This window comes from Heloderma suspectum, chromosome 10 (genome assembly GCF_057233095.1).
Source record: "Heloderma suspectum isolate Gila_16-S chromosome 10, 16-S_ref, whole genome shotgun sequence".
Classification (NCBI taxonomy): Eukaryota; Metazoa; Chordata; class Lepidosauria; order Squamata; family Helodermatidae; genus Heloderma; species Heloderma suspectum.
Genome location: NC_139467.1, coordinates 33,576,754 through 33,601,523, shown reverse-complemented (window position 1 = coordinate 33,601,523; position 24,770 = coordinate 33,576,754). Strand labels below are relative to the sequence as shown.

Genomic DNA, 24,770 nt, shown 5'->3' with positions numbered 1-24,770 from the left:
CTGAATATTTAGGAAGAATAAAACTAGGCCAGAGACAGTTGACATACTTGGAGGAGTGACTGAAACCACAGTGAATCTACAGTAACCCTTTTTAGAACAGATGCATAAATGAAGCCCAAAAGCAACCAGTTCTTCTGTTTCCAGAAGTTGGCTGCGCAGACTGTTGATTGGCTGGCCCTTATGACAGTCAGGAAACCATGTTTCTCCTCCTTCCCCCACCTGCCTGTGCAGAGTGCAGATTGGCTGGTCCCCATGACAGTAGTAAAACCACTCTGTTCCTGAAAAGATCTGTTCCTGAAAAGAGGTATGTCTGTCTCAGGTCTTATAGGTTGTTGTTACAGTTTTTGTCAGCTGCAGGAATTAGGTATGTAAAAACAACTGAAACTAGTTCTGGAAGAAAAAGAAACATGAAAGAAAACCCCACTGAAATGCAGCATGAACTTACTGTTCAGCTTCCTTTGCAAATTCTAGTCTATGACATGTTTTTTATAGATTTAGTCTGGTGTTGGGTCCAGGACTGATTAACTGCCCGTTTTATGTGGTGGAAAGAGGGTTGCACAATGCACACTGATTGCAAAGTGATCATTTGATGACCTCACCTCACAGCCAGATCCCTACTGAGAACGTCAGCGGGATGATCACTTTGCTGTCGTTTCAGCAGTTAAGAGAGCAAGAGCTCAGACAGAGCTGAAAGCCATTTTTGACATCCTTCTGAGGGCAGGAGGAGAGAACTAAGCAGAAAATGTCACAGGTTTCAGTCATTTCATTTATACATTTAAAGGCCACCTCTTCAGCAAAGCTCTCAGAACAGCTTACAATAAAACAATAAAACTACAGTTTAATATGAGTAATAAAATCACAATAAAATGAGAGGCATTGGAACAATAAAATCAAATGGTAGTGGTGTCTCAACTCCAAGCAGTTTTGAATGAAATTGATTATTTAGATCCACTCTAATGGATGGACAGAGTCGACCCTGTTGGTTCTCCTAGACCTCTCAGTGGCTTTTGACACTATAGTATTCTTCTGGGTCATCTGACCAGGGCAGGTGTAGGAGACATAGCATTGTGCCAGCTTCAGTCCTTTCTCGCGGGATGTACTTAGTTGATGGTGCTGGGGGACATTTGTTCCAACTTATGGCCCTTTGCCTTATGGAGTGCCACATGGTTCTATTCAACATCTACAACCTACATGTACTTTCTACATGGAGCCACTAGCAGAAGTCATTGGGAGGTTTGGGTTAAAGTATCATCATTTTGTGGATGATTCACAGCTCTGTCAGGGGAGGAGAGAGGGTGGCCAGCCTCGGTATTTCACAGTCGTGTGGTACACCTTTAGCCTTGCAGTTGCGCGGTACACCTACAACTAAGGAATACCCAGAAGGGAAGGAGAGAGGGCAGCCAGTACTGCAAGGGAGCATAGACAGGGCTGGGAACAAACCTCCCCAATCATGGAATCATGCCGGGTCACCCCTTCAGAGCAACGCAGCAGTTTGTTTTTTCCATTGACAGGTAGCAGCCGCTGATTCATTTATATCTCCTCTTCAGAATAGTCCCCTGTGTGTGTGTTTGTGGGGAGGAGGAGCAGGCTTAGTTCAGGTTGGGGAAGCAGAAGCAGCAGTAGCCACCGCTGCTGACTCCAGGGTGCTAGCTTAGGGAGGCAATTCCAGCCCCTTTCCTCCATGCAGGACCTAAGTGCCTCCTGTCTGCCCGCCTGTCGGTCTGTCCCGGGCTTCAATATTGCTGGTTCACAGTCGGTGGATGTGAGGAGAAGAGGTGTAGGGTAAACTATCCGACATTACTCATGTCTTCCATTAAACTTCCCTGAGCAGAGGAGCATGGAGAAGGGTGGGGGCAAGACTCTGTCACTGGCTGAGCAGCATCTGTGGGGTTGATGACGTTCACTTCTACTAGCTGGACTCCGCCCATGCAGCCACAAAGGCAGATTAATGTGCCGTTCGACCTGTGAAAAGCGGATTTTAAGGTGGTGTATGGTCTGCATTTTTTGCTTTGTGTGCCTGGGACTGACCAAAAGCAATTTCATGAAAATCCTGATAATACTGGAAGCACTTCTCATTCTGTTTCCATGTAGACTCCGCCTATTGTAATGTGCCTTAAGTGGAGCTGTCTTTGAAGACTGTTTGGAAACTTCAGTTAGTGCAGTTTGCCGCAGCCCTGATGTTGGTGGGGACTAAGCGCTTGAGCCATATTACATCAGTCCTGCATCAGCTGCATTGGCTGCCAGTTCACTACTGAGCTCTATTCAAAGTGCAGGTATTGACCCTGAGAACCCTAAACCGTTTGGGACCAGCTTACTTAAACATCTGCCTATACCCATATGAACCTGCCTGTGCATTAAGATCAGCTGCAGAGACCCTGCTTGTATGTTTGCCAGTAGGGTCAGTTAGGCAGGTGGGCATAAGAGACAGGGCCTATTTGTTAACTCTTCCCCAAGGGGTGTGATTAGTTCCCTCTCTCTATTTTGTTTAGGTGGGCTCTAAAGATGATTTTATTTCAGTCGGCTTTGAATTAAGAAGGTAGGGTAATGTTTCTGTTGCTTTGTGCCATTTTTCCTTTTGGAACAGCCCTCTCCGTTTCAAAAGCAGTTTTCCTTGCTTGGGGTGGGGGGTTGCTTTTTGAGAAACGAACGGCCAAGGCTCCATTAGGCATATGGAGCTGGCTGGGCCATATTATGTCAATCCTTTGGATCCTGGCCATCGCTTGAGACACTAGTGCATGTCCATCAGTTTGTTCTTTTAGGCCCTGCCCTCATTCTTCCAGATCCGCTGCAGCCCCTACATAAAGAAGGTGGAGGTGGGGTTCTCCCTTATCCAAACAAACCCAGCCACCTCTTGTTTAAACTATGGCATTATACTCTCAACCTGGTAATGCTGCTGTCTAGATCCTCAACTCTCTGAAATCAGCCAAGCATTTCCTCTTGCATCATTTCTGTTACAGGAGAAAGGTGGTGCTCATGAAATATTGAATACGTAAATCAATATTAAAGGCTTTGCTTTGTGTGCTTACTGGTTTGTATAATTTTCTCTTTAGCGGATTATAGTATTTTGGGTAACTCAAATACTTGTGCTGCTTAGACAGCTGGTGTTTTCTGTCAGTCTCTCTCCCCCTCCCCCTTGCTTTTCTGAAGCTAAGCGGTTTCCTTTGTCACCTCAGCTCCTCAATGTCACCAACGTTTGATTTGACAGTTTGGATACTTTTAAAGATCAGCTTTCCCCCACCTGGCACCCTCCAGATGTGTTGGACTACAACACATCTGGAAAGCACCAAGTTGGAGAAGGCTGTTTAAGATTATTAAACTGGATAGAAATGGTCTCCTGACTGGCTCTATAAGACTATGTTGGGGCAGAATTGCTGATTGCCTGATTTTTGTTAAACTGGGAAAACAGGAAGCATTACAATGATTCCAGATTGAATATCATGGCTGAAGCTGGGGGGTATCAGAGGATGCTGTTTGCTACATTTGCTTGCATCCTTTCAACATGGTGACCCTTGAGATTGCTAGAAGGGATGCTGGGAATTGTGAAGGCCACCATATGTAACCTGGATCTGTGCCCCTCATGTCTAGTTAAGGCTGGATGGCCAGAGTTGAAAGTTATCTGTTAGTACAGATAATTAACTGAGTATAGTGGGATTGTTGTTCCCTTTAAAGTGACAAGATCCTTCCACTGCAAACCCCTCAGATAATATCTGGCCAGCTACAGGTCTGCCTTGAGCCATTCTTTTCTGAGGAAGTTGATCAAATGTGTGGTCATAGCAGAGCAGGATTGATTGGATGATGCTTTCTTCCTTAATGGTTTCGGGCCTTATCAGCTAGATGATCTGTGTCTGGAGGTGGGGATGCCGTGCTGTTGATTCTCTTACACCTTTCCCCAACATTTGACACTGTGGATCATGACATCTTATTATGTTGTTTGGAACATCTGGAGGGTGTTAACTGGTTTAGCTCTGAACTGGCTTTGTTCCTTTTTATTAGGCTGTTCTCCAAAGTAGTTACCAGAAGACTCTCCCCTGCCCCCTGAGAAATGCAATGTGGTGGGTCTCCTTATAGGAAACCATTGGGAGAGATTGTGCAGAGCTTTATGGGTTGCCTGTTGTCAATATGCTAATGTGCTCAGCTCTACATTGTTTAGTCAATGGAGTCAGGAGTGGCAAGCCTTGGTTCTGAACCAGCATCTCAAGACCGTGGTCAAATGGATGAGAGTGACCAAGCGGGGGTTGAACCCGAACCTCAGACAAGACCTGCTGGTTGGGATTGGATGTCCTCGGAGTAGCGGTATGCATGTTGCAGTGTTGGCACAAGTCTGTAGCCTGGATGTGCTCCTAGGTTTGGTGCCACTGTTTGATAAACAGGTTGGGTGATGAGCAGGAGCAACTTCCATCCATTGCATCCAATATGCCGTCTACATTTCCTCAACCATAACCTCACAACTGTTATCCATGTTTTTGTACCTCAAGCGTTGACTGCTAGAATGTGTTGTATGTGGGGTTTCACTTGAAGATGTTCTGGACGCTGCTGCTAATGCCAAATGCCTTTTGGCAGATACAGGTAGACAAAGTCACATCCAGCTGATGCTGTGCAAACATATTTCCATGCTCAATACAGGGTACTTTTTTACCTTTAAATCTTTGATACTTGATACCTTTAAATCTCTACACATCCTGGAACCACCATATCTGAAACAGCACCTCTCCTGGTACAAGTCCACCCAGTTGCTGAATGTATCTTCAAAGCGCTGTTTTCAAAGTTCCCTCTATCCTGGAAATTAGAATATCTGCAGCCCGGGAGTAGGGCTTACTTTGTGTTTGCCCCTTCTTAACAGAATGTCCTACTCCAAGTAAAACCTGTAAGTGCCTTCCTTCTGAGCTCTAAGTATTTGTCTGCGAAGGACTTTGGCCAGTTGTTTGGAGGGGCCAGTGGATGCTGCCATACTGCTGTGGCCTCTTGTTATTGTTCTTGGCCATGTTTGTTGCAAGGTTTTTTATAATTGCATTTTTATTGAAAATATATAATGGTATGCCTTCTTGAACATTGGGGAAAGTAAGTTACAAATATTTTGAGTAGAATAAATACTGTAGAACATGGACTACACCATCCATGCTGATTTGGTTAAACTGTGTATCCTCTGTCTTAAGTTTAGAGCGTCAGGGGACAAGCTTAGGGATCAGCACAGTCCTCGTGTAGCTTTGTGGCAACTAGGTTGTCTCCAGCAGTGTGCCTGACACTGGGATAATCTCTGTCTGGCAGTGCCCTAAAATGTATGGCATGTTACCAGTCATGTTTGTGCTTCTTCATTCCAAACCACAAAACATTGATTTCAAAGTCTTGTATGGATTACATCACAGGGATCATCCCAAAATTTCATTCTGGGTGTGGTAAATATGACTTAAGTTATTTGAACATCTGGGGATGGATTTTCCATGCATGCATTTTACCTCCATTGTTGGTTTTGGACTATTCATCTTGGGACAACTCATGGAGGCACGGTTGTGGCTGCTCAGTTATGTGCTTCCTGGGAAACCACCCATATACTTTCCCTAGCTTGCTTTCTCCTGGTACACAGATTTGGTGTGTTCCCTCCCCCAGTGTCTTGTCACCCCTTGCAGGCTGGCCCTTTACAGTTTCATCCAAATAAGGAACTACCATAGGGATGAAGGAGTTCCATACTGACGCAGCATCACAAGTTGGGTCTAGCTAGGTGTTCTTATCTATTGTTAAGCCACCCAGCCACTCAAGACACCAGGAGGAAGCAGAGCAAGGCTTCTCCCCTCTAATTCTAAAAATAGCTCAGTTGCCTCTGGACCTTTGATGAAGTCACTGCAGAATCCCAAGCCTCTGTCTTTCCTCTGACTCTGCTCCTGTGTTACCCTTTGGAATTTTTTTCTTCATCTGGAAAGCTCTTGCTACCATTCTCGCTGTTTCTGGGATGGACTCCTACTGGCCAAAGTTGACAGTAGTCTGTTATGCTGGCTTCCAGTTGTCAGCACAGGAGCATCCTGGCAGAAGCAGTCCTTTCCTTTCCCCTGGAGTACTTTGCTTTCACAAGGTTGATTACATGGGAAGTTATAGCCCAGAAGTGACCCATGTTTGGGTCTGGCTCTCTTTATCTGCACTGCTTGCCCTGCATCTTGTAACTCCCCACCCCCCATGGATGAGTTTCACCCAAACTCCTAAAGAAACATGATACTAAAAAGGAACAAGCACCTGAGAAGATTGTAATGTGTGTATCATGCTCAAACTATTGGTGACATTTAGGAGGGGGTTGTACTGCATTTATGAGGGCTCTTCAGAAAAGATCCTGGAGCAGAAGGGCTTGCAGCCTTTTGGGGTAAAAAAAAAAAAAAAAGATTCCCCTGAGTGCATTTTCTGCTGGCGCTCTTCTTATCCCCCTTTCCCTTAACATGAAGTCAGCTGGTCCCCTTGCTGAGTCATTTTTCTCCCTACAATACTAAATGCATTTTATGAATTAGGGAGATAACTGCTCCCCATTTCTCCCCCCAACCCCAATACAATGGTTTAAGGAAATGAGTCACAATTGGGTAGCGTAGGCAGCCCTGGTACTTTCCTTGCTGGAGGTGTCAAAATTATGTGAGAAACTTATTTGCAGCTGCTTCTGTGTGGGAGGGAGGATACCTCACCAGGGCTATTTTCAACCATGTTTGTGTGCTGTGAAATCTTCACGTTCCATAAGGTTGCAATATGGTCTTTTCAGTTGTGCATATGATGCTCACTTAGGACCAAACCTTCCTTATTCAGGGGTGGTGCTTTGGAGCAGGGGGAATCTGGTTTTATTACATATAGTCTACTTTGCTGACATGCCCAAGATTGGATGAGGGGCGGGGCGCTATTGATGAACTCAGTGGTATATTGCAGATTGCTTTGCTGGGCTCTGGGTGTCCTTTTGTTCTCTTGTTTTCTGCCACTATGCACTGTCCCATCTATTTGGTGGATTGGCCCATCCATTGAATGGATGGAACAATTCTAATAAATACTTAAGTCTGCAGAGGGTATCCAGTAGCTAGATTCTGAGAGGAAGGTAATGGGGAAAACTAGAACGGTTTTCAGACCAGCAAAGAAACCTCTTTCAAGCAACAGGCCGTGGCGTGTCATCCGGCCTAACCCCTCTACAGAGCTGGAGGCTCACTCTGAAGCCTGAACAACCCGAGCCTGAACCTGACTCTCCTTTTACTGATTTTCTTTAATTTTACCACCGGGCTGTGTTATTGCACCCATCCTTGCCTTGCTCCCAGAACCTTGCTACTCTGACTTGGCTGGAGCCTGGGTATGGCACAGACGAGAGAGTGTGGAACTGGGATGGGGAAGGGGAATGCATGGTGGCTGGGAAATATGGAAGTTCCAGTGTAACACATCTGGAACACATCAAGTCAGGGAAGGCTGGTCTGTTTTGTCTGCATACCAGCATGATGTCTGGAAGGCCCAGCTAATTGTGGCTTTCCCTACCTGCCCCTATGCCACCCTTGGACGCCCAGGTAAGCCCAGCATAATGTTGTTCACTGTCCCTTTCCACCATCTCACTGCTGGCACTGTAGTCGTTGGAGCAAATTAACATTGGAAAGTGCACCGTGATCTTTTTTCTCAAAGGTGCTAGAGAGAAGCACATTTATTATCTGGCTAGGCATTTCAAGCACACCTGTCACCACAATGGCTGCCATTATACAACAGACTTATTATTCTGCCTGCTCCCTGTGTCTGTCATATCTACTTATTATTCTGACAAAACGTTTTAAATCCCTTTAGCCTGGCAGCGTTTTATGTAGTTATGGAGGAAGGAGCTGAATTCTGTTCTAAGGGTGCATCAACAAAATTTATCAGTTAAGGCCTGATGTGTCACACTGTACTCCAGTGTGGTTTTAAGATGCTAGAGACTTTTCTTTTTCTTTCATCCTCCTGGTATTTTTTTGAGGGCTCCATGTTGGCAGCCTAAAGGATCATCTTGTGACTTGTCTCCTTGTTTAATCTGCACTTAAATTCAGATGGCAAATAAAAACAACCCTTATAACATAGTTGGGCCCAGGGCCCTGTTTGTTCTATACCTCTGGATGATTGATTGGTTTTGATTGATTCTTAATCTATTTATTTGTAGGCCCCCTTCCCATAGAAGTGGGCCAGGGCAGCTCAGAACGAATCAAAATAGAACACTAAACAGTAAATGCAATGGCCATTGAGAACATCTCTCTGTGATAACATCTCTGAACTCTGAACCAGGCAAAAAGATGATGATAGTATTAATGAGGAGCCCTTTCATGGCTTGTAGTAGGACACAGGTGTAAAATCTAGTATCTGACCAGGAATTCAACATCCTGAGATTTCCTTGGAAGTGGCACATGCATATCTTCTTTTAGTTTGAAAAAGTAATGTTTTTCTAGTCCTTATGGCTGCAGTGACAATCTTAAAAGTGGTAGTGCTTAATGAATTCTTAAAAATCGAAGGCAGATTATCAGGATACATGATGCAGAGTTATATTAAGTTAAGTGTTATATTGATATATAATATATATTATATTAAGCATTTGCTTAATCTTCATAAGTCAGGCCTCGGAACTCACCTTTACTTGGTGCAGAACTTGGCACACCATTTGGATATTTTATAGTATGGAATTTACACAGCCCTGGTCATATAATCTCTTATTAGGAGTCTTATAAGCACCTTCATATGCTAGGTTATAGTATTGACTAGTTTAGTTCCTCCCTCCCCACACATTTAACATGTAAAATTGGCTTGACCAAAGACCTGAGGTAAAAGTAATACTGGGTATGTAAAAAATACTTACATGTGACAAGCATCGCATTTAAATCAGGTTGCTGGCCATTCATCATGTGTATCGTTAGCACAACAGGAATTCGAGGCCCCTCCATGCCGATATGCTAATGCTGTACACATAGAAACCAGGGCTTCATTTAAGCAAGTTGCCTTGCCATCTGTGTGTGTAAATTTCACTTTTTAACAAAATGGCTTTTGTTGCGGTTTGTACATCTTTGTGAGTCCTGGCAAGTTTCTCTTCCATGGAGGCTGTGACAACTGGCATATCAGCAGGACTTCAGTGGCAAAGATGTTGACATGTAAAGTCTAATGATATGAGGTTGCTTGTGTTCTGTGTGGAGATCTGTTGCTCCCTCTCTCTCTGTTCCACACACACACACAATTCCGCTGTGTGCAGCAGAGCGTGTGCCTTGCTGACTTAAAGACAGCACGATAAAATGTTCTTGGAAAGTGAGACTGCTTAGTCACAACTTGTGTCCTTCTCGAGAAGCTGATAGAGCTTTCCAAAGCTCTCTGTCTGTTCTCTGTCTTTGAAAATTGGGCTGTCTTTAGAGCTCCTCAAAACAAAGCTTTGTTGGTTAATCGTGTTAACTATATCATTATTTGCTCATAACTTTGCATATGAGCAAAAACAGCCATTTTGGAAAAGCATGCCTTCTCTGATTTCATTTGATGCACACCTATACTGCAGCTGGCACCAACAAAGAAATGGCATCCCTTTCCCCCATTTTGTGTCTGTGTATAAGAGAGGGATGTCTCTTCTAAGGTGGCCCCTATCACCTGTAAAATTTGCAATTACTTATCCAGGGGACACCTAACCGCAGGTTGATTATGTCGATGCCTCTAGATGTCACCAATTGTGATGACCTGAGAGAAGCCATGTTACAGCTGTCTTTTGCTGTACACGACTTCACACACCAGGTACTCTGCCTCATTCTTCCAATATTCTGAATGCTCTGTAACCATGCTCTTGAGGTGCCTGCTCCCATGATGTTGAAACAAGGTCCTGTTGTGAACCTGGCTACAAATCAGCCCAGTAGGGGTCTCTGATAAAGACATCCAAATCAGGAACATCTGTCCAGGGAATCTTTTGGCCTTCGAATCCACCAAATGCAAGTGGTGAACGCCTCCCTTGAGGAGGGAATGATGCCATCAGCCCTCAAGGAGGCAATGATAAGACCGCTCTTAAAGAAGCCCTCCTTGGATCCTCAAGTTCTGAACAACTTTCACCCAGTCTCAAATCTGCCATTTTTGGACAAGGTGATTGAGCGGGTGGTGGCGATGCAGTTGAAGGCACACTTGGAAGAAACTGATTATCTAGACCCATTTCAGTCGGGCTTCAGGCTTGGGCATGGGACAGAAAGGAATGCTGAAGGAATTGCACTGGTTACCAGTTGTTTTCTGGGCCAAATTCAAGGTGTTGGTTTTGACCTTTAAAACCCTATATGGCTCCGGCCCAGCCTATCTTAAGGTGCACCTCCAGCAACACCAGACAGGCCGCTTAACAAGATCAGCCTCGGATGGCCTTCTCTCTGTCCCATCAGCCAGGACAGCTAGACTGGTGGGGATGAGGGAGAGGGCCTTTTCTGTGGTGGCCCCCAGTCTGTGGAACTCCCTCCCTAGGGAACTCCGCCATGCCCCCTCTTTAATGAGCTTCCGCCATGCATTAAAAACGTGGTTGTTCAGGCAGGCATTTGGGGTGGGTTAGGGTATTTTAGAAAACATTTTTATTGTAGAATTTTATTGTTTTAAACTGTTTTATTATATGCTGTACATTGCCCAGAGTGGTTGGGTGAGCAGCCAGATGGACGATTAATAAATTTAATAAATAAATAAAAAGTATGAAGATGAATTCCGTGCAGACCTTTGTGAAGAGGCGGAAGAAGACAGCAACTGACTAGGCTCTGACCCTGATAGTGAGCTTTTCTACACAAGGCATTTATTGTGCTCTTGTGATTTCTTATTCATGGTTGTTTATGGGTTCTTTAGACAACATCGTAATCCTCCAGTTTTGCTTCTGTTTTTTAAGAGCATGTTCCTGTTTGTTTGTTTTTTTTAGACCCGGGAAAATGGGGTATTATTTCTGAAAGTGAAATCAAAGGTATTTTCCTACTTGTATAATTGTGATATTCCCCTACAGCACAGTGCCATCTAGAGGTTATGTAGCAGAAAAGTAGGAAAGGAAAAGCTGTTTCTGTAGAACTCAGATTTCAATTCTGTGATGAAATCAAAAGTAGATACAGCGATTAACAGCCTCATGTAGAAAAGCTCAGTGTCAGCACAGGCCTTTGGGAAAAGGAGTCTGAATCAACCCCTCCAGGAAAAAGCTCCCCCACACACACACACGCACCCTCCATTAGAAAGAATGGAGTTTGAGGCTGTGTATGGCCACCTCTTAAAATCCATTGCTGCATTAGTAGCTGGGTTCTGGCAATTGTCAGTCCCTGCTTGAGGGCAGAATGGCTCAGATAGGGGTAGAGCTTATGGATGTCATTAAGGGGCTCCTTCCCTACTCCTCCACCTAATAATTTGAGCACAGGTTCTAGTCTTATGAGCAAGGGAGAAAAATGTCTTACTCTCCACTTTCTCCACACCATGCATAATTTTATACACTTCTATATTCTCTCTTGCTTGCTTTTTTCTAAGGTACAGTTTTAACCTCTGGATGAAAGACTTTCTCAGGCTCAAGCATTCACAACTTATGATCAGCCAAGCCAAATGCAGTCAGCCAGGGGCTCAGTTAAAGTCTGGCTGCTTTCATGGAACTCCAAAAACAGGGCAGCTGTCAGACACCAGGAAAGACCCAATTCATGGCTGTTGGGGCTGCATTTAGCTTGGTGAATCACAAGTCGTGCAAGACTTTTATAGCTCAAAATGAATTGGGTTTCCTTTCTGTTTGATAAATTCCATTTCATGTGTGTTGCTGGTTGACTTCTTTGAGCTTCACCCTCACTTTTAGCGTCTCTGAAATGAGCCTTCCTTGGGGTCATTGCAAAGATGACTGAGAATGAAATGTTTACATGCTCCAAACCTTAACAAAAGGCTGGGTTATAAATTTAAATGAAAGCCTCTTGTTCTGTAGTTCTGTTACACAACACTTGTCCAAGTGTAGTACTGTCATGCCATTGGAGAGATAAACGCAAGGGTGACCTAGATAGGAGGCCGCGCATCTCATTAGCAGTCCCTTGAGTCAACTGGTCTCTGTCACTGAAGCACCCATTTTTCCAAGTCGTTGCATTTTGCTATTTATTTTTTTTTAAAACAAGGTATTGGTTGAAGATTATAGGAAAACAAGCTCAAGCTAATTAGAAGCAACAAGAGCCAATGCACTTGAGTTTAATGCAGGAAAAGGTAATTGGATGAAACATTAACGGGTATTTTTGCAGGTGCAAAAAGGGCCTGTTTGATGGCGTAGGGGCTTTGGTGTCCATCCCTCATTTCTTAGGCTCATATACAGTTTTAAAACCTCAGAGGTGTTCTTTTCTGTGATCGATTTGAGAGTTGTTCTCAATTTGCATTCCAAATCCATCCTTGCTAACTGCCGTGCCACATTATGTAGAATTGCTTTGCACATTTTGCAGGAGAAAATGTATTTTATCTCCTTCACCCTGCCTTCCGCAGCTCTAGCAAAGTTGTTTTCATCTTTTCCTAGAATGGCATAACCTGCTGTCCTCTTTCTTTAGGAGTTGCAGCTGGCTGGTCGATTATTGGTTTTAACCAGCACATTTTGGTTTTGTTTATCTGGGTTGGTTTTATTGCTCTGAGATCAGTCACAGCAAATCTGTTTTCCTCAATCCATCCAAACATGAAAGTAGTTGGCTATTTCCCATCTGATTCCTATCTGAGCTGACATTTATCCTTGATAGTTTCCATCCACAGCTCCCCACCCTCCCAAGTCTGCCAAGGACAAACCGATATCATTAGCTGGCCAATAGTTATCTGTAGGCATCACTTTCACATTCCAGACTAGGGCGAGGAGGATGCAAGTTCCTTGAATCTGATCGTTAGCAGACCACAATCCTATTGCCCGCTTCTGCCAAGAGCCTCTGCCTTTTTAGAGTGTCCATATTCTTCGAGTGCAGAGAATAGAAGGTCACACTGGATGTTGAACTTGGATCTTCCATTTGTTGTTCAGTCGTTAAGTCATGTCCAACTCTTCGTGACCCCATGGATCATAGCACGCCAGGCCTTCCTGTCCTCCGCTCTCTCCCGGAGTGTGCTCAAGTTCATATTCATTGCATCGGTGATGCTGTCTAGCCATCTCATCCTCTGCTGTCCCCTTCTCCTTTTGCCTTCAATCTTTCCCAGCATCAGGGTCTTTTCCAGGGAGTTTTCTCTTCCCATTAGGTGGCCAAAATATTGGAGCTTCAGCTTCAGTATCTGTCCTTCCAATGAGCAGTCAGGGTTGATTTCCTTTAGGATGGACTGATTTGACCTCCTTGCAGTCCAGGGGACTCGTAAGAGTCTTCTCCAGCACCACAGTTCGAAAGCATCGATACTTCGGCGCTCAGCCTTCCTTATAGTCCAGCTCTCACAGCCATACGTTACTACTGGGAAAACCATAGCTTTGATTATGTGGACCTTTGTCGGCAAGGTGATGTCTCTGCTTCTTACTATGCTGTCTAGGTTTGCCATAGCTTTCCTCTCAAGGAGCAAGCGTCTTTTAATTTCATGGCTACAGTCACCGTCTGTGGTGATCTTGGAGCCCAAGAAAGTAAATTCTGTCACTGCTTCCATTTCTTCCCCTTCTATATGCCAGGAAGTGATAGGGCCAGATGCCATGATCTTAGTTTTTTTGATGTTGAGTTTCAAACCAGCTTTTGCACTCTCCACTTTCACTCTCAGCAAGAGGTTCTTTAGATCCTCTTCGCTTTCTGCCATTAGGGTGGTATCATCTGCGTATCTGAGGTTGTTGATAATTCTCCCGGCAATCTAAATTCCGACCTCTGATTCATCCAACCCGGCATTTCTCATGATGTACTCTGCATATAAGTTAAATAAGCAGGGCGACAATATGCAGCCTTGTCGTACTTCTTTCCCAATTTTGAACCAATCGGTTGTTCCATGTCTGGTTCTTACTGTTGCTTCTTGACCCTCGTACAGGTTTCTCAGGAGACAGATAAGGTGGTCTGGTACTCCCATCTCTTTAAGAATTTGCCAGAGTTTGTTGTGATCCACACAATCAAAGGCTTTAGCGTAGTCAATGAAGCAGAAATAAGACATTTTTCTGGAATTCTCTTGCTTTCTCCATGATGCAGCGAATGTTGGCGATTTGATCTCTAGTTCCTCTGCCTCTTCAGAACTCAGCTTGTACTTCCGGTAGTTCCCGGTTCACATACTGCTGAAGCCTAGCTTGTAGGATTTTGAAAATAACCTTGCTGGCATGGCATGAAATGAGCGCAATTGTACAGTAGTTTGAACACTCTTTGGCATTGCACTTCTTTGGAATTGGAATGTAAACTGACCTTTCCCAGTCTTGTGGCCACTGTTGAGTGTTCCAAATTTGTTGGCATATTGAGTGCAGCACTTTAACAGCATCATCTTTTAGGATTTTAAATAGTTCATCTGGAATACTGTCATCTCCGCTAGCTTTGTTGTTAGTAATGCTTCCTAAGGCCCACTTGACTACACTCTCTAGGATGTCTGGCTCAAGTTCCGTGACCGCACTGTCATGGCTATCAGGGACATTAAGATCTTTCCTGTATAGTTCTGCTGTGTATTCTTTCCACCTCTTCTTAATCTCATCTGCTTCTGTTAGTTCCCTGCCTTCTTTGTCCTCTATCATGCCCGTCTTTGCACAAAACGTTCCCTTGATATCTCCGATTTTCTTGAAAAGATCTCTAGTCTTTCCCATTCTGTTGTTTTCCTCGATTTCTTTGCATTGTTCATTTAAGAAGGCCTTCTTGTCTCTCCTTGCTATTCTCTGGAACTCTGCATTCAGTTGGATATATCTTCCCCTTTCTCCTGTGCTTTTCGCTTCCCTTCTTTCCTCAGCTACTTGTAAAGCCTCCTCAGGCAGCCACTTTGCTTTCTTGCATTTCTTTTTCTTTGGGATGGATTGAGTTGCTGCCTCCTGAACAATGTTACGGACCTCCATCCATAGTTCCTCAGGCATTCTGTCTATCAGGTCTAATCCCTTAAATCTATTCCTCACCTCCACTGTATATTCATAAAGGATATGATTTAGGTCATATCTGAATGGTTTAGTGGTTTTCCCTACTTTCTTCAATTTAAGCCGAAATTTTGCAAGAAGCAACTCATGATCTGAGCCACAGTCAGCTCCAGGTCTTGTTTTCACTGACAGGATAGAGCTTCTCCATCTTTGGCTGCAAAGGACATAATCAATCTGATTTCGATATTGACCATCTGGTAATGTCCATGTGTAGAGTCGCCTCTTGTGCTGTTGGAAAAGAGTGTTTGCTATGATCAGCATGTTCTCTTGACAAAACTCTATTAGCCTTTGTCCTGCTTCATTTTGTACACCAAGGCTATGCTTGCCTGTTATCCCGGTGATTTCTTGACTTCCTACTTTAGCATTCCAGTCCCCTATGATGAAAAGGACATCTTTTTTTGGTGTTAGTTCTAGAAGGTGTTGTAGGTCTTCATAGAACCGATCAACTTCAGCTTCTTCGGCCTCAGTAGTTGGGGCATAGACTTGAATTACTGTGATGTTGAATGGTTTGCCTTGGATTCGTACTGAGATCATTCTATCGTTTTTGAGATTGTACCCCAGTACTGCTTTTCCCACCCTTTTATTGACTATGAGTGCTACTCCATTTCTTCTACGGGATTCTTGCCCACAGTAGTAGATATAATGGTCACCTGAATTAACTTCGCCCATGCTTGTCCATTTTAGTTCGCTGATTCCCAAGATGTCGATGTTCAATCTTGCCATCTCATGTTTGACCACCTCCAGCTTACCTTGATTCATTGATCTGACATTCCAGGTTCCTAAACAATATTGTTCTTTACAGCATCGGACTTTCTTTTCACCACCAGACACATCCACAGCTGAGTGTCCTTTCGGGTTTGGCCCAGCCACTTCACTCTTTCTGGCGCTACTTGGAAATACCCTCTGCTCTTCCCCAGTAGTATATTGGACACCTTCCGGCATCATATCTTTTAGCCTTGTGATACGTTCCATGGGGTTCTCTTGGCAAGAATACTGGAGTGGGTTGCCATTTCCTTCTCCAGTAGACCACATTTTGTCAGAACTCTCCTCCATGACCTGCCCGTCTTGGGTGGTCCTGCACGGCATAGCTTATGGCTTCACTGAGTTACGCGAGGCCCTTCGCCACAACAAGGCAGTGATCAATAAAGGGGGGATCTTCCATATTGTTATATAATTCAGTCGCTTGTAACCAGGGTTGTCTACCATGTCTAAACTCAATTATTTCTGTGTGTGTTATAAGGATGAATGTTGCCACGAAGCTCTTGTTTTTCTCTTCAGCTGCTATGGTTGAAAGCCAGTCTAAATATCACACTTGCCAAGAAGACGCCAGTCCCCTTGGTGATCACCTCGCACTGCTCCCAGTATCAACTAGTACTCATCCCATGACCTGGGGCTATGATGTTGTGAGTTTCCCTGTTCCCTCTGGAGAGTGTCATTGACAAGGCTGGATAAATTAGCAACATGGTGGCTCCAAGTAATGTGGAGAGTTGTATGAAAATGATACAACCAGGGGATGGAAAACTGGCCAAGACGATGTCAATCCCTGTAGTGGCGTAATGGCTAGAGTGGCTAACAAGACTTGCTCTGCAGGTGGTATGATTGGAGGAGTAGCAGAGATGCTTTTTCTTGTTGTTGCTAACTTTGTTGTAACTGGAGATACAAGTTCTGGATCCTTTCTGCGAGCTGAATAAACATGCCGTTTGCATCCTTTTTATAACCTGTCTTTTTTTTTGCTTGCTGAGCAGAGGATGTGCACCAAGATCGGCAGATGTGGCACTGGGGCCAAGGCAGTGGCTAGCTTTATTTAAATCTAGACCTCAGGGGCCCTGAAAGCAGTGGCTTGAGTTCGAAGCTGGAGCCCTGTAGTGGAGCAAGTAGAAGGTATTGCTGTGGTGACTGAGAAGAAGGCCGAAGCCTCAAGTATTTATACCAGGACAGTCAAAATAGAGGCTTGATATGTCTGTCTATTTCTGGGGCTGGTGTTAAAGGCTGCTGTTTGCAGTGTTGCCTGAGGAGAGCTATGTGGCCCAAGTGCACCGTCCAGGATAGTTCACTTAGGCTAGGTCCCAGGTTCAGAACCCGAGATTCCTGCTTTGAGCCTTGGAGTCCCTAGCACTGGGTTCATCAGCGTGGTGCCTTTGGGCACCATTGTGCCCACAGACCCCTCTCTTGGCACCCGTCAGGCTTTCTAGCCCTCCTGAATTGTATTTTATTTCTTAAGATTTTTTATTTTTTTAAATGTTTGTTTTTAACCTGGGAGGCTGGCATGAGGTAAAGCGAAGTGCTGCCCTCCAGCACCATCTTTATTTGGGTTCAAAAGAGTGATTTTGTGTTCTGGAGTTTAGAGCCCACCTCTGCCTTGTACTTAGGTTCTCGGGCAAATTACATTTCTTTTAGTCTCACCAGGTAGCCTTCTCGGAAATGAGTGATTTGAGACTGGTTGTGCCCACCATGGCAGGTGGGCATGGCAGTTATCTTTAGGCATCACTTTCACATTCCAGACTAGGGCGAGGATGCAAATTCCTTGAATCTGGTCAATAGCAGACCACAATCCATTTTATGAACAGACAACCTGCCCCATGGCAGCCATTTTGTGAGAGCACCCACAACACTCTCTCAAGATTCCAGATGTGCCCACTGACCCAAAAAGTTTGGGGTTCCAGCTTTAGCAGAACAGTACAAGCAAAGTGTATGAGGCTCTGAAGAAATTTGAGGTAAGAGATGTATTTGGCCTGTAAATGCATTCTGTGCTTGGATACAGGATGATGAAAGCCATTGTGATTTGCTTATGAAATCAACTGGATTTTCTAATGTTTACTGTTCTTGGTTTTTTTAAATTGTTTTCCAGAGCACTTCTTATTTGCAAAGTGCTTATTTGGCCTCACAACAACCACACAAAGTAGAACATGATTGTTTCTATGTTAGCATCTGAAAAATGAAGGTTAAAAGACTTTTGGCCATTTGCCCAAGGTTTAAAGTCTTCCTTCAAAATGCCATGTTTTGATCCTGTTTGGAAATGTTTCTTGTCATAGGAAGCTGCCATATACCGTGTTAGTATCTTTTTCTGAGTCTTCTCATCCATTAACGAATGTGTGCACCCGTGCAAAAACAGTGAAGCGCCTTGAGGCCTCCTTTATGATAGATAAACATTTCTCTGTGTAAGACATCTCTATGCCTCCAGCTCTGCTCCTTTTTTATTTTAAATTCTGCATATAATGTTCCCTTGTCTACTCAGAAAGGACTGGTAGATTTAAATTATTTTAATAGGCAATGTATAGCAGTGAATTAAAGGTAAGCAGCAATGGGTTTCTTCTGGCATAATTTATATCTACCTGCCAGAATAAGCCACTTCCTCTGTCTTTTAATTCTCTGTATACATCCCTGATTAGGAGGCATCAGACTTAATCATGTTATGTTAGCTTTCAATTTGAGGACTTAGCTTTTATTTTCCTTCTGGTTTGTTAAGCACCAAATAACTAAATACTTCCTTCTGCTTAATCTACCCCCCACCCCCGAATCAACAAGATCAATATTAATTTGCCCATTTTCTACTAACTCCTCTGTGATCTCAGTCTGAAATCCCTCTCTTGTGCAACTTACCTGTATTTTCTCCAGGTAATCACTTTAGTTCCTAATCATTAACTTGAGTGCTGATTCTCTCCCCCCTGCCCCCAATCCCACAGGACATTAGCTTTCATATCTGGTTGGCTGCCAATTTCAAGGGTAGTTTCATGTATTGTAGAGGTACAGCAGGTACATCTAAGAACTTTGCAACTTTTTCAGAGCGTTGTCTTCTGAGTTAGGAAATTTTCCCAATGTAACCTCAAAGGCGGAAAGGTTTGGCAGAACCATTTTCAGCTCCGTCCTGAATGGCTGGTCAAAAAAGAGGGGAAAGGAAAAGGAAAAACTCTGTGTTTGAACATGATTTGAACGTCTGCAATAATTTATTCTCAATAAGTCTAATTCCTGATATATGTTGTCCCCACTGGGAAGGGAGTTGAATTTAATCTGAGCTGAAAATAGATTTGAAAATTGAAAGGTTGTGAGTGAAAATGGCACAGTTCCATCCCACTGGTTAATCTGAGCAAGTAGCAAAATATATGTGATCTCACTTTTATTATCTCGCTTATCAAAATGACTTTCCAAATATTTGCATAGGAAATGGCATATGGAAATAAAATCTGCCAACCACCATGGGCAAGAAATGTCTTAGTTCAAGAGTGGAGAACCTCAGGCCCCGGAGCCAAATCTGGCCCCCCTGGGGTCCCCAGATGGCCGTGCCCTTTCTCCCTAGGCTTTTGTGCAGTTTTTTCTCATTCTAAAAGGTTGAAATGCCTTTTCTAAGGCTTAGTTAGTGGCAGTAAGAGCTTTAAGCTACATATGCTTCTTATGGTGGATTTTTTTGTATTTTTGGCCTGACTGCTTTTGCCTCCAGCCCCTCTCACCACTGGAATGCCCCCCGCCCCCGAGAGTGTCTCCAAAACTGAATTTGGCCCTCGGACTGAAAGTGGTTCCCCATCCCTGTCTTCAGTTGAAGATGACCATGTTGTGGCACCTTTGTGCCAAAGACATAGGAAGGTGTTGCTATGAAACGTTGGTAGGGCCACACCTAAGTACCTGGGCTTTTTGTTTTACTGTAACCCCAGGATCATTTATGGTTTCATTAACATAAGAACATAAAGAGCCCTGCTGAATCAGACAGAGTTTCATCTAGGCTAGCATCCTGCTTCCTATGCTGGCCAATCAGAAACCTCATGTCTAAGATTTAGGAAGTTATATACCACTCAGTCCTGGGAAGTCCTCATTTGGATTATTGAGCTCTACTTTGGCCACCATATTTCAATTCAGAGGGCAGTTGCATGGGTGCTACAGAAAGAGAAAGATGGAAGAACCTGGTTGTGTTTAGCTTTTAAAAAAAGATAATGAAAGGACAATGTGTTAGGTTTTTAGATAACTAGAGCAGAAACTCAGAAAGAAGATAGGCCAGCCATCTTATTTCATAGGACAGGAATATTTCCTTGAATGTTGGGAAGGTCAAACACAAGTGAATATTAAAAAGAACATGTTACTTCCAAAGGTAGTGAAACAAGATATCTATAAAGTTTTCAGAAGCACATTCCTGGGAGGTTTCCAAGAAAAATGGGTTAAGGAATCTCACCTTAGGTCAGAGTTGAATTGGAGATCCGGTAGGATCCTTGCCTTCTCTAAGGCTGCAGTCCCATGCAGACTTACCTAGGAGCAAGCCTAATTTAACACAGTGGGACTTACTGCTGAGTCAACATGCATGGGGTTACATTGCATGATTCTCATTCACTGTGGCAGGAAAAGTGTTACTGTGTATTGGCCAATTTGGTGGTCTCTTTCAGCCTTGGATGCCATGATACCAATGCTTAGAAAAAGTTCTACAGGATTGCATTGAACACTGAGTCAGAAAAGTGTGTTGTCTTGTAATGTATGAATGGTAGCATCTCCTTTTTCCCAGCTCTCATTCACATACTGGGAAGCTGCTGGGCATGGCAGCTTCCCAGTGCAGAGGGGATCCTGGGCAAACAAGTCAACCATGCTGTCATCCATATAGGTTTCCTTCCAATACAATTAATCGTAATGTTTTAACTCAAGTGTAAAGTGCCCCTCCATCTCATATGTGACACAGTCTTTACGTATGCCATATTCAGGTTCATCTTTCACCACCTCTCCTGGATTGCATTCTGGAGAGTTCCCAACCTTTGCAGTCTGGGTGGTGGGTGGGGAGATGCAGTTCCTGGCCACCAAAGTATCACTCCAGCCAAATCCTTCTGAATATTATTCACTGTAGAGAAATATTGTCTGGAGTTGCAAGCTGTTTCCTTTCCATTATCTTGACACATCTTCTGCTGTTCTTCGAAATACATGTTCAGCGTTGGAGGATGCGCCCCTTTCTTTTTGATGCCGATAGTGCAAGTCTCAGAGTCTCTCTTTCTGTCTTTCTGGATCCAAAAGGAATTATCAGCCTCTGCTCATTAGCAACTAGCTAAGGCGCTTGAAGTCCATGGATAATTGTTTTAGATGGGATGCGGGTTCTCATTTGAATGAGCCTCGTGTGTAATTGTGCAGTTCCTTGGGGAGGTGCATGATGAAAAAGCAAATCATGTTACCTTTAACCAGCTAGCAATTAATTTCAGCCAATAAAATAAATCCGCCTAGAGGGCCTTAGGCCAATAACATGTCTGTTGTTCTCTTTCAATTGGTGCATTTAAAATGGTGCAAATCTGTCTTGTCACAATTCCTCAAATCTGTTTGGTGTTTATATAATGCTAGCACAATGGTTACCATTATGATGGGCAGCACCAGTGTGAAGGGAGGGCTTGTACATTGCAAGGACCTCTCATAGGGAGAGGAAGGGCATCTCTGTGCAGGCACACATCGCACCACTTGTGAGATTCTGGCAAAGGGATGGTTGAGCCACCAATCACAGGGATGGTTTCCTCAACACAACAACTTCCCCTTTACTTCTCCCATTGGAACACATGAAAACTGTTCACTTTGATGGGAGAAAGGAAAGGGGTGTACTTGCAGCTACCTTTCAGTTGAGGCATTGGTTTTCAACTGATGAGTTAGGGCCCACAAGTGGGTTATGTCCTGAGTTGAGGTGGGTCATTCAAATTGCACCACCCACTTTTCTTTTTTTGTTGGCTTCGGAACATAGGGAGCTGCCTTCTACTGAGTCATTTAGCTCAGTTTTGGCAATACAGACTGGTAGAAGCTCTCCAGAGCTTCTGATGGTGGTTTTTCCCAGCCCTGCCTGGAGATGCTGGGAATTGAACCTGGGACCTTCTCTATGCAAAGCATGTGCTCTGCCACTGAGCTACTGCCCCTTCTCCCTTGCTTCTTTGAGTTTCTCTGAACAGAGCTGTGTGTGTGTGTGTGTGTGTGTGTGTGTTTGCTTTAAGGAACAGAGAGAAGGTGACGAGATGCAAAGTGAAGACTAGCTTCCTTTACCATCTTAAGAGTTGCATAGAGGAGGGAATTGTGGCAGCTGCATCTTTTCTCACCCCTGTATTGGCAAACTGCAGGTACCCCAACTCCCTTTTCTACCCAACCATCAAAGGGGCAGGAGCCCTGCTGGTCCTTCTTGGCATTTGGTCACTGAGAGACAGTAGCAGAAAGACAAGACATGTTAGGTTGGAAAATAGGGTCCTTATGTTATAAGTTAGAATCAAAGGCTAAAGATCACTGGGATGGGGGCTGTCCGCTGCTGGAAAGCTCAGCCATTGGGACTTGAACCTGCTCCTGTCTGCATACGCTGAGTTGCAATTATTGGCCAAACCATAAGAATAACCATAAGACCCTTGTCATGGTCAGATCACTATCTGGTGACATTGGACTTCTCAGTTCCACAACCCCTCCGCAGGGGTGGAGGACCCATTAAAATGGTCCTCCCCAGGCGTCTTATGGATCCAAATGGATTCCTGAACGCACTTGGGGATTCTCTGGGGCACGCCAACGGCCACTCGGTCGAGACCCTGGTGGGTGGCTGGAATGCCGCAATCACTGGGGCATTAGATCGGGTGGCTCTGAAACCCTGAACAGGGCTCGGACTGCACCATGGTTCAATCCGCGGTTACGAGCTCTGAAACAGGAGGTGAGACGGCTAGAGCGCCGGTGGCGGAAGTCTCGCTCCAAAGACGATCAGACACGGGCTAGAGCTGTATCTTCAGCCTATCACGTGGCGGTGAAGGCAGCAAAAAAGGAATATTATGCTGCCTCTATCGCGTCTGCAGAGCGCTGTCCCAGGAGGCTGTTCCAAGTGGTCCGGAGCCTGGTCGGTCCTGTGGCTCTGGAACCACTGGAGCATTCTGAGGCCTCCTGTGAGGCCTTGGCAAGGCACTTTGCAGATAAAATTGATCAGATTAGGTGTGTTACTCTGCACGCTGTGGATACAGTTAGTGAGCAAGAGGCGGCCTGTGGCAAACCGGTTTTGTGGGATCGGTTCCAACTTCTTCCTCCTGATGAAGTGGACAAGGTGCTTTCATCTGTATGGCCGACCACCTGCTTACTTGATCCTTGCCCATCTTGGCTCATTATGGGCTGCAGAGAGAGACTGGGTGAGGGGATCAGGGCGGTGGTGAATGCCTCCCTTGAGTAGGGAGTGATGCCATCAGCCCTCAAAGAGGCAGTGATAAGACTGCTCTTAAAGAAGCCCTCCTTGGATCCTCAAGTTTTGAACAACTTTCGCCCAGTCTCAAATCTGCCATTTTTGGACAAGGTGATTGAGCGGGTGGTGGCGGTGCAGTTGAAGGCACACTTGGAAGAAACTGATTATCTAGACCCATTTCAGTCGGGCTTCAGGCTTGGGCATGGGACAGAAACGGCCTTGGTCACCTTGGTAGATGATATGAGGAGGGCTCTGGATAGGGGTGAATGCTCCTTCCTTGTTCTCCTCGACCTCTCAGCGGCTTTTGATACCGTTGACCACAGTATCCTCCTGGACCGCCTGGAGGGGTTGGGCATTGGAGACACCGTATTGTGGTGGTTCCAGTCCTTCCTCTCCGGCAGGTACCAGAGGGTAGCTCTGGGAGAGGGGGTTTCGGACCCGTGGCCACTTGTGGGGTGCCACAGGGTTCCATCCTCTCCCCGATGCTATTTAACATCTTTGTGAAGCCGCTGGGAGCTATCATCAGGAGGTTTGGGGTGCAGTGTCATCAGTATGCGGATGACACGCAGCTCTATCTCTCATTCAAATCTTCACCAAGGTTGGCTGTAGAATCCCTGTCCAAATGTCTGGAGACAGTGAGTGGCTGGATGGGGAGGAATAGGCTGAAGCTGAACCCTGACAAGACCGAGGTACTTTTGGTGGGAGACAAGAGGAGGTTGGGGGATGTTGACCTGGTGTTGAATGGGGTACGGCTACCCTTGAAAGACCAGGTCTGCAGCCTGGGGGTCATTTTGGACTCCCAGCTGTCCATGGAGGCTCAGGTGTCAGCTGTGAGCCGGACAGCGCTGTATCAACTCCATCTGATACGGTGGCTGCGCCCCTTCCTTCCCGACCATCTGCTCCCATCGGTAGTACATGCCCTGGTCTCTTGTTTAGACTACTGTAATGCGCTCTACGTGGGGTTACCCTTGAAGACGGTTCGGAAACTGCAGCTGGTACAGAACGCGGCGGCTCGCCTGATTAAAGGCAGCCGCCGGCGAGATCACATCACTCGAGTTCTGAAGGAGTTGCATTGGTTACCAGTTGTTTTCTGGGCCAGATTCAAGGTGTTGGTTTTGACCTTTAAAACCCTATATGGTTCCAGCCCAGCCTATCTTAAGGAGCGCCTCCAGCAGCACCAGACAGGCCGCTTAACAAGATCAGCCTCGGATGGCCTTCTCTCTGTCCCATCAGCCAGGACAGCTAGACTGGTGGGGACAAGGGAGAGGGCCTTTTCTGTGGTGGCCCCCAGTCTGTGGAACTCCCTCCCTAGGGAACTCCGTCATGCCCCTTCTTTAATGACCTTCCGTCGTGCATTAAAAACGTGGTTGTTCAGGCAGGCATTTGGGGTGGGTTAGGGTATTTTAGAAAATGTTTTTATTGTAGAATTTTATTGTTTTAAACTGTTTTATTGTACGTTGTACATCACCCAGAGTGGCTGGGTGACCAGCCAGATGGGCGATTAATAAATTTAATAATAATAATAATAATAATAATAAGAAGAAGAAGAAGAACATAAGAAAAGCCCTGGTGGATCAAACCAAAGGCCTATGTAGTCCATTCAGCTTCACGGGATGACCCTGGGAGAAAGTGTGAGGGAATGTTGGAACTTGTCCTCCTGTCTAT

The 24,770-nt window shown here is 44.9% G+C and overlaps 2 protein-coding genes across 3 annotated transcripts in view; both read left to right on the top strand.

Annotated features, from left to right (window-relative positions):
• Positions 1–24,770, top strand: part of MAN1C1 (mannosidase alpha class 1C member 1) — a 201,414-nt gene that overhangs the window by 74,220 nt on the left and 102,424 nt on the right. The gene's annotated exons all lie outside the window — the stretch shown is intronic.
• LOC146338092 (uncharacterized) overlaps positions 63–24,770 on the top strand; it is a 54,456-nt gene continuing 29,748 nt past the window's right edge. For both annotated transcript variants that reach the window (XM_084815839.1, XM_084815838.1), the window contains exon 1: positions 63–24,770. This exon is cut by the window's right edge and continues 12,794 nt beyond it. In XM_084815839.1, the coding sequence (XP_084671965.1) occupies positions 23,588–24,502 (915 nt within the window). In that variant the 5' untranslated portion in view covers positions 63–23,587 and the 3' untranslated portion in view covers positions 24,503–24,770.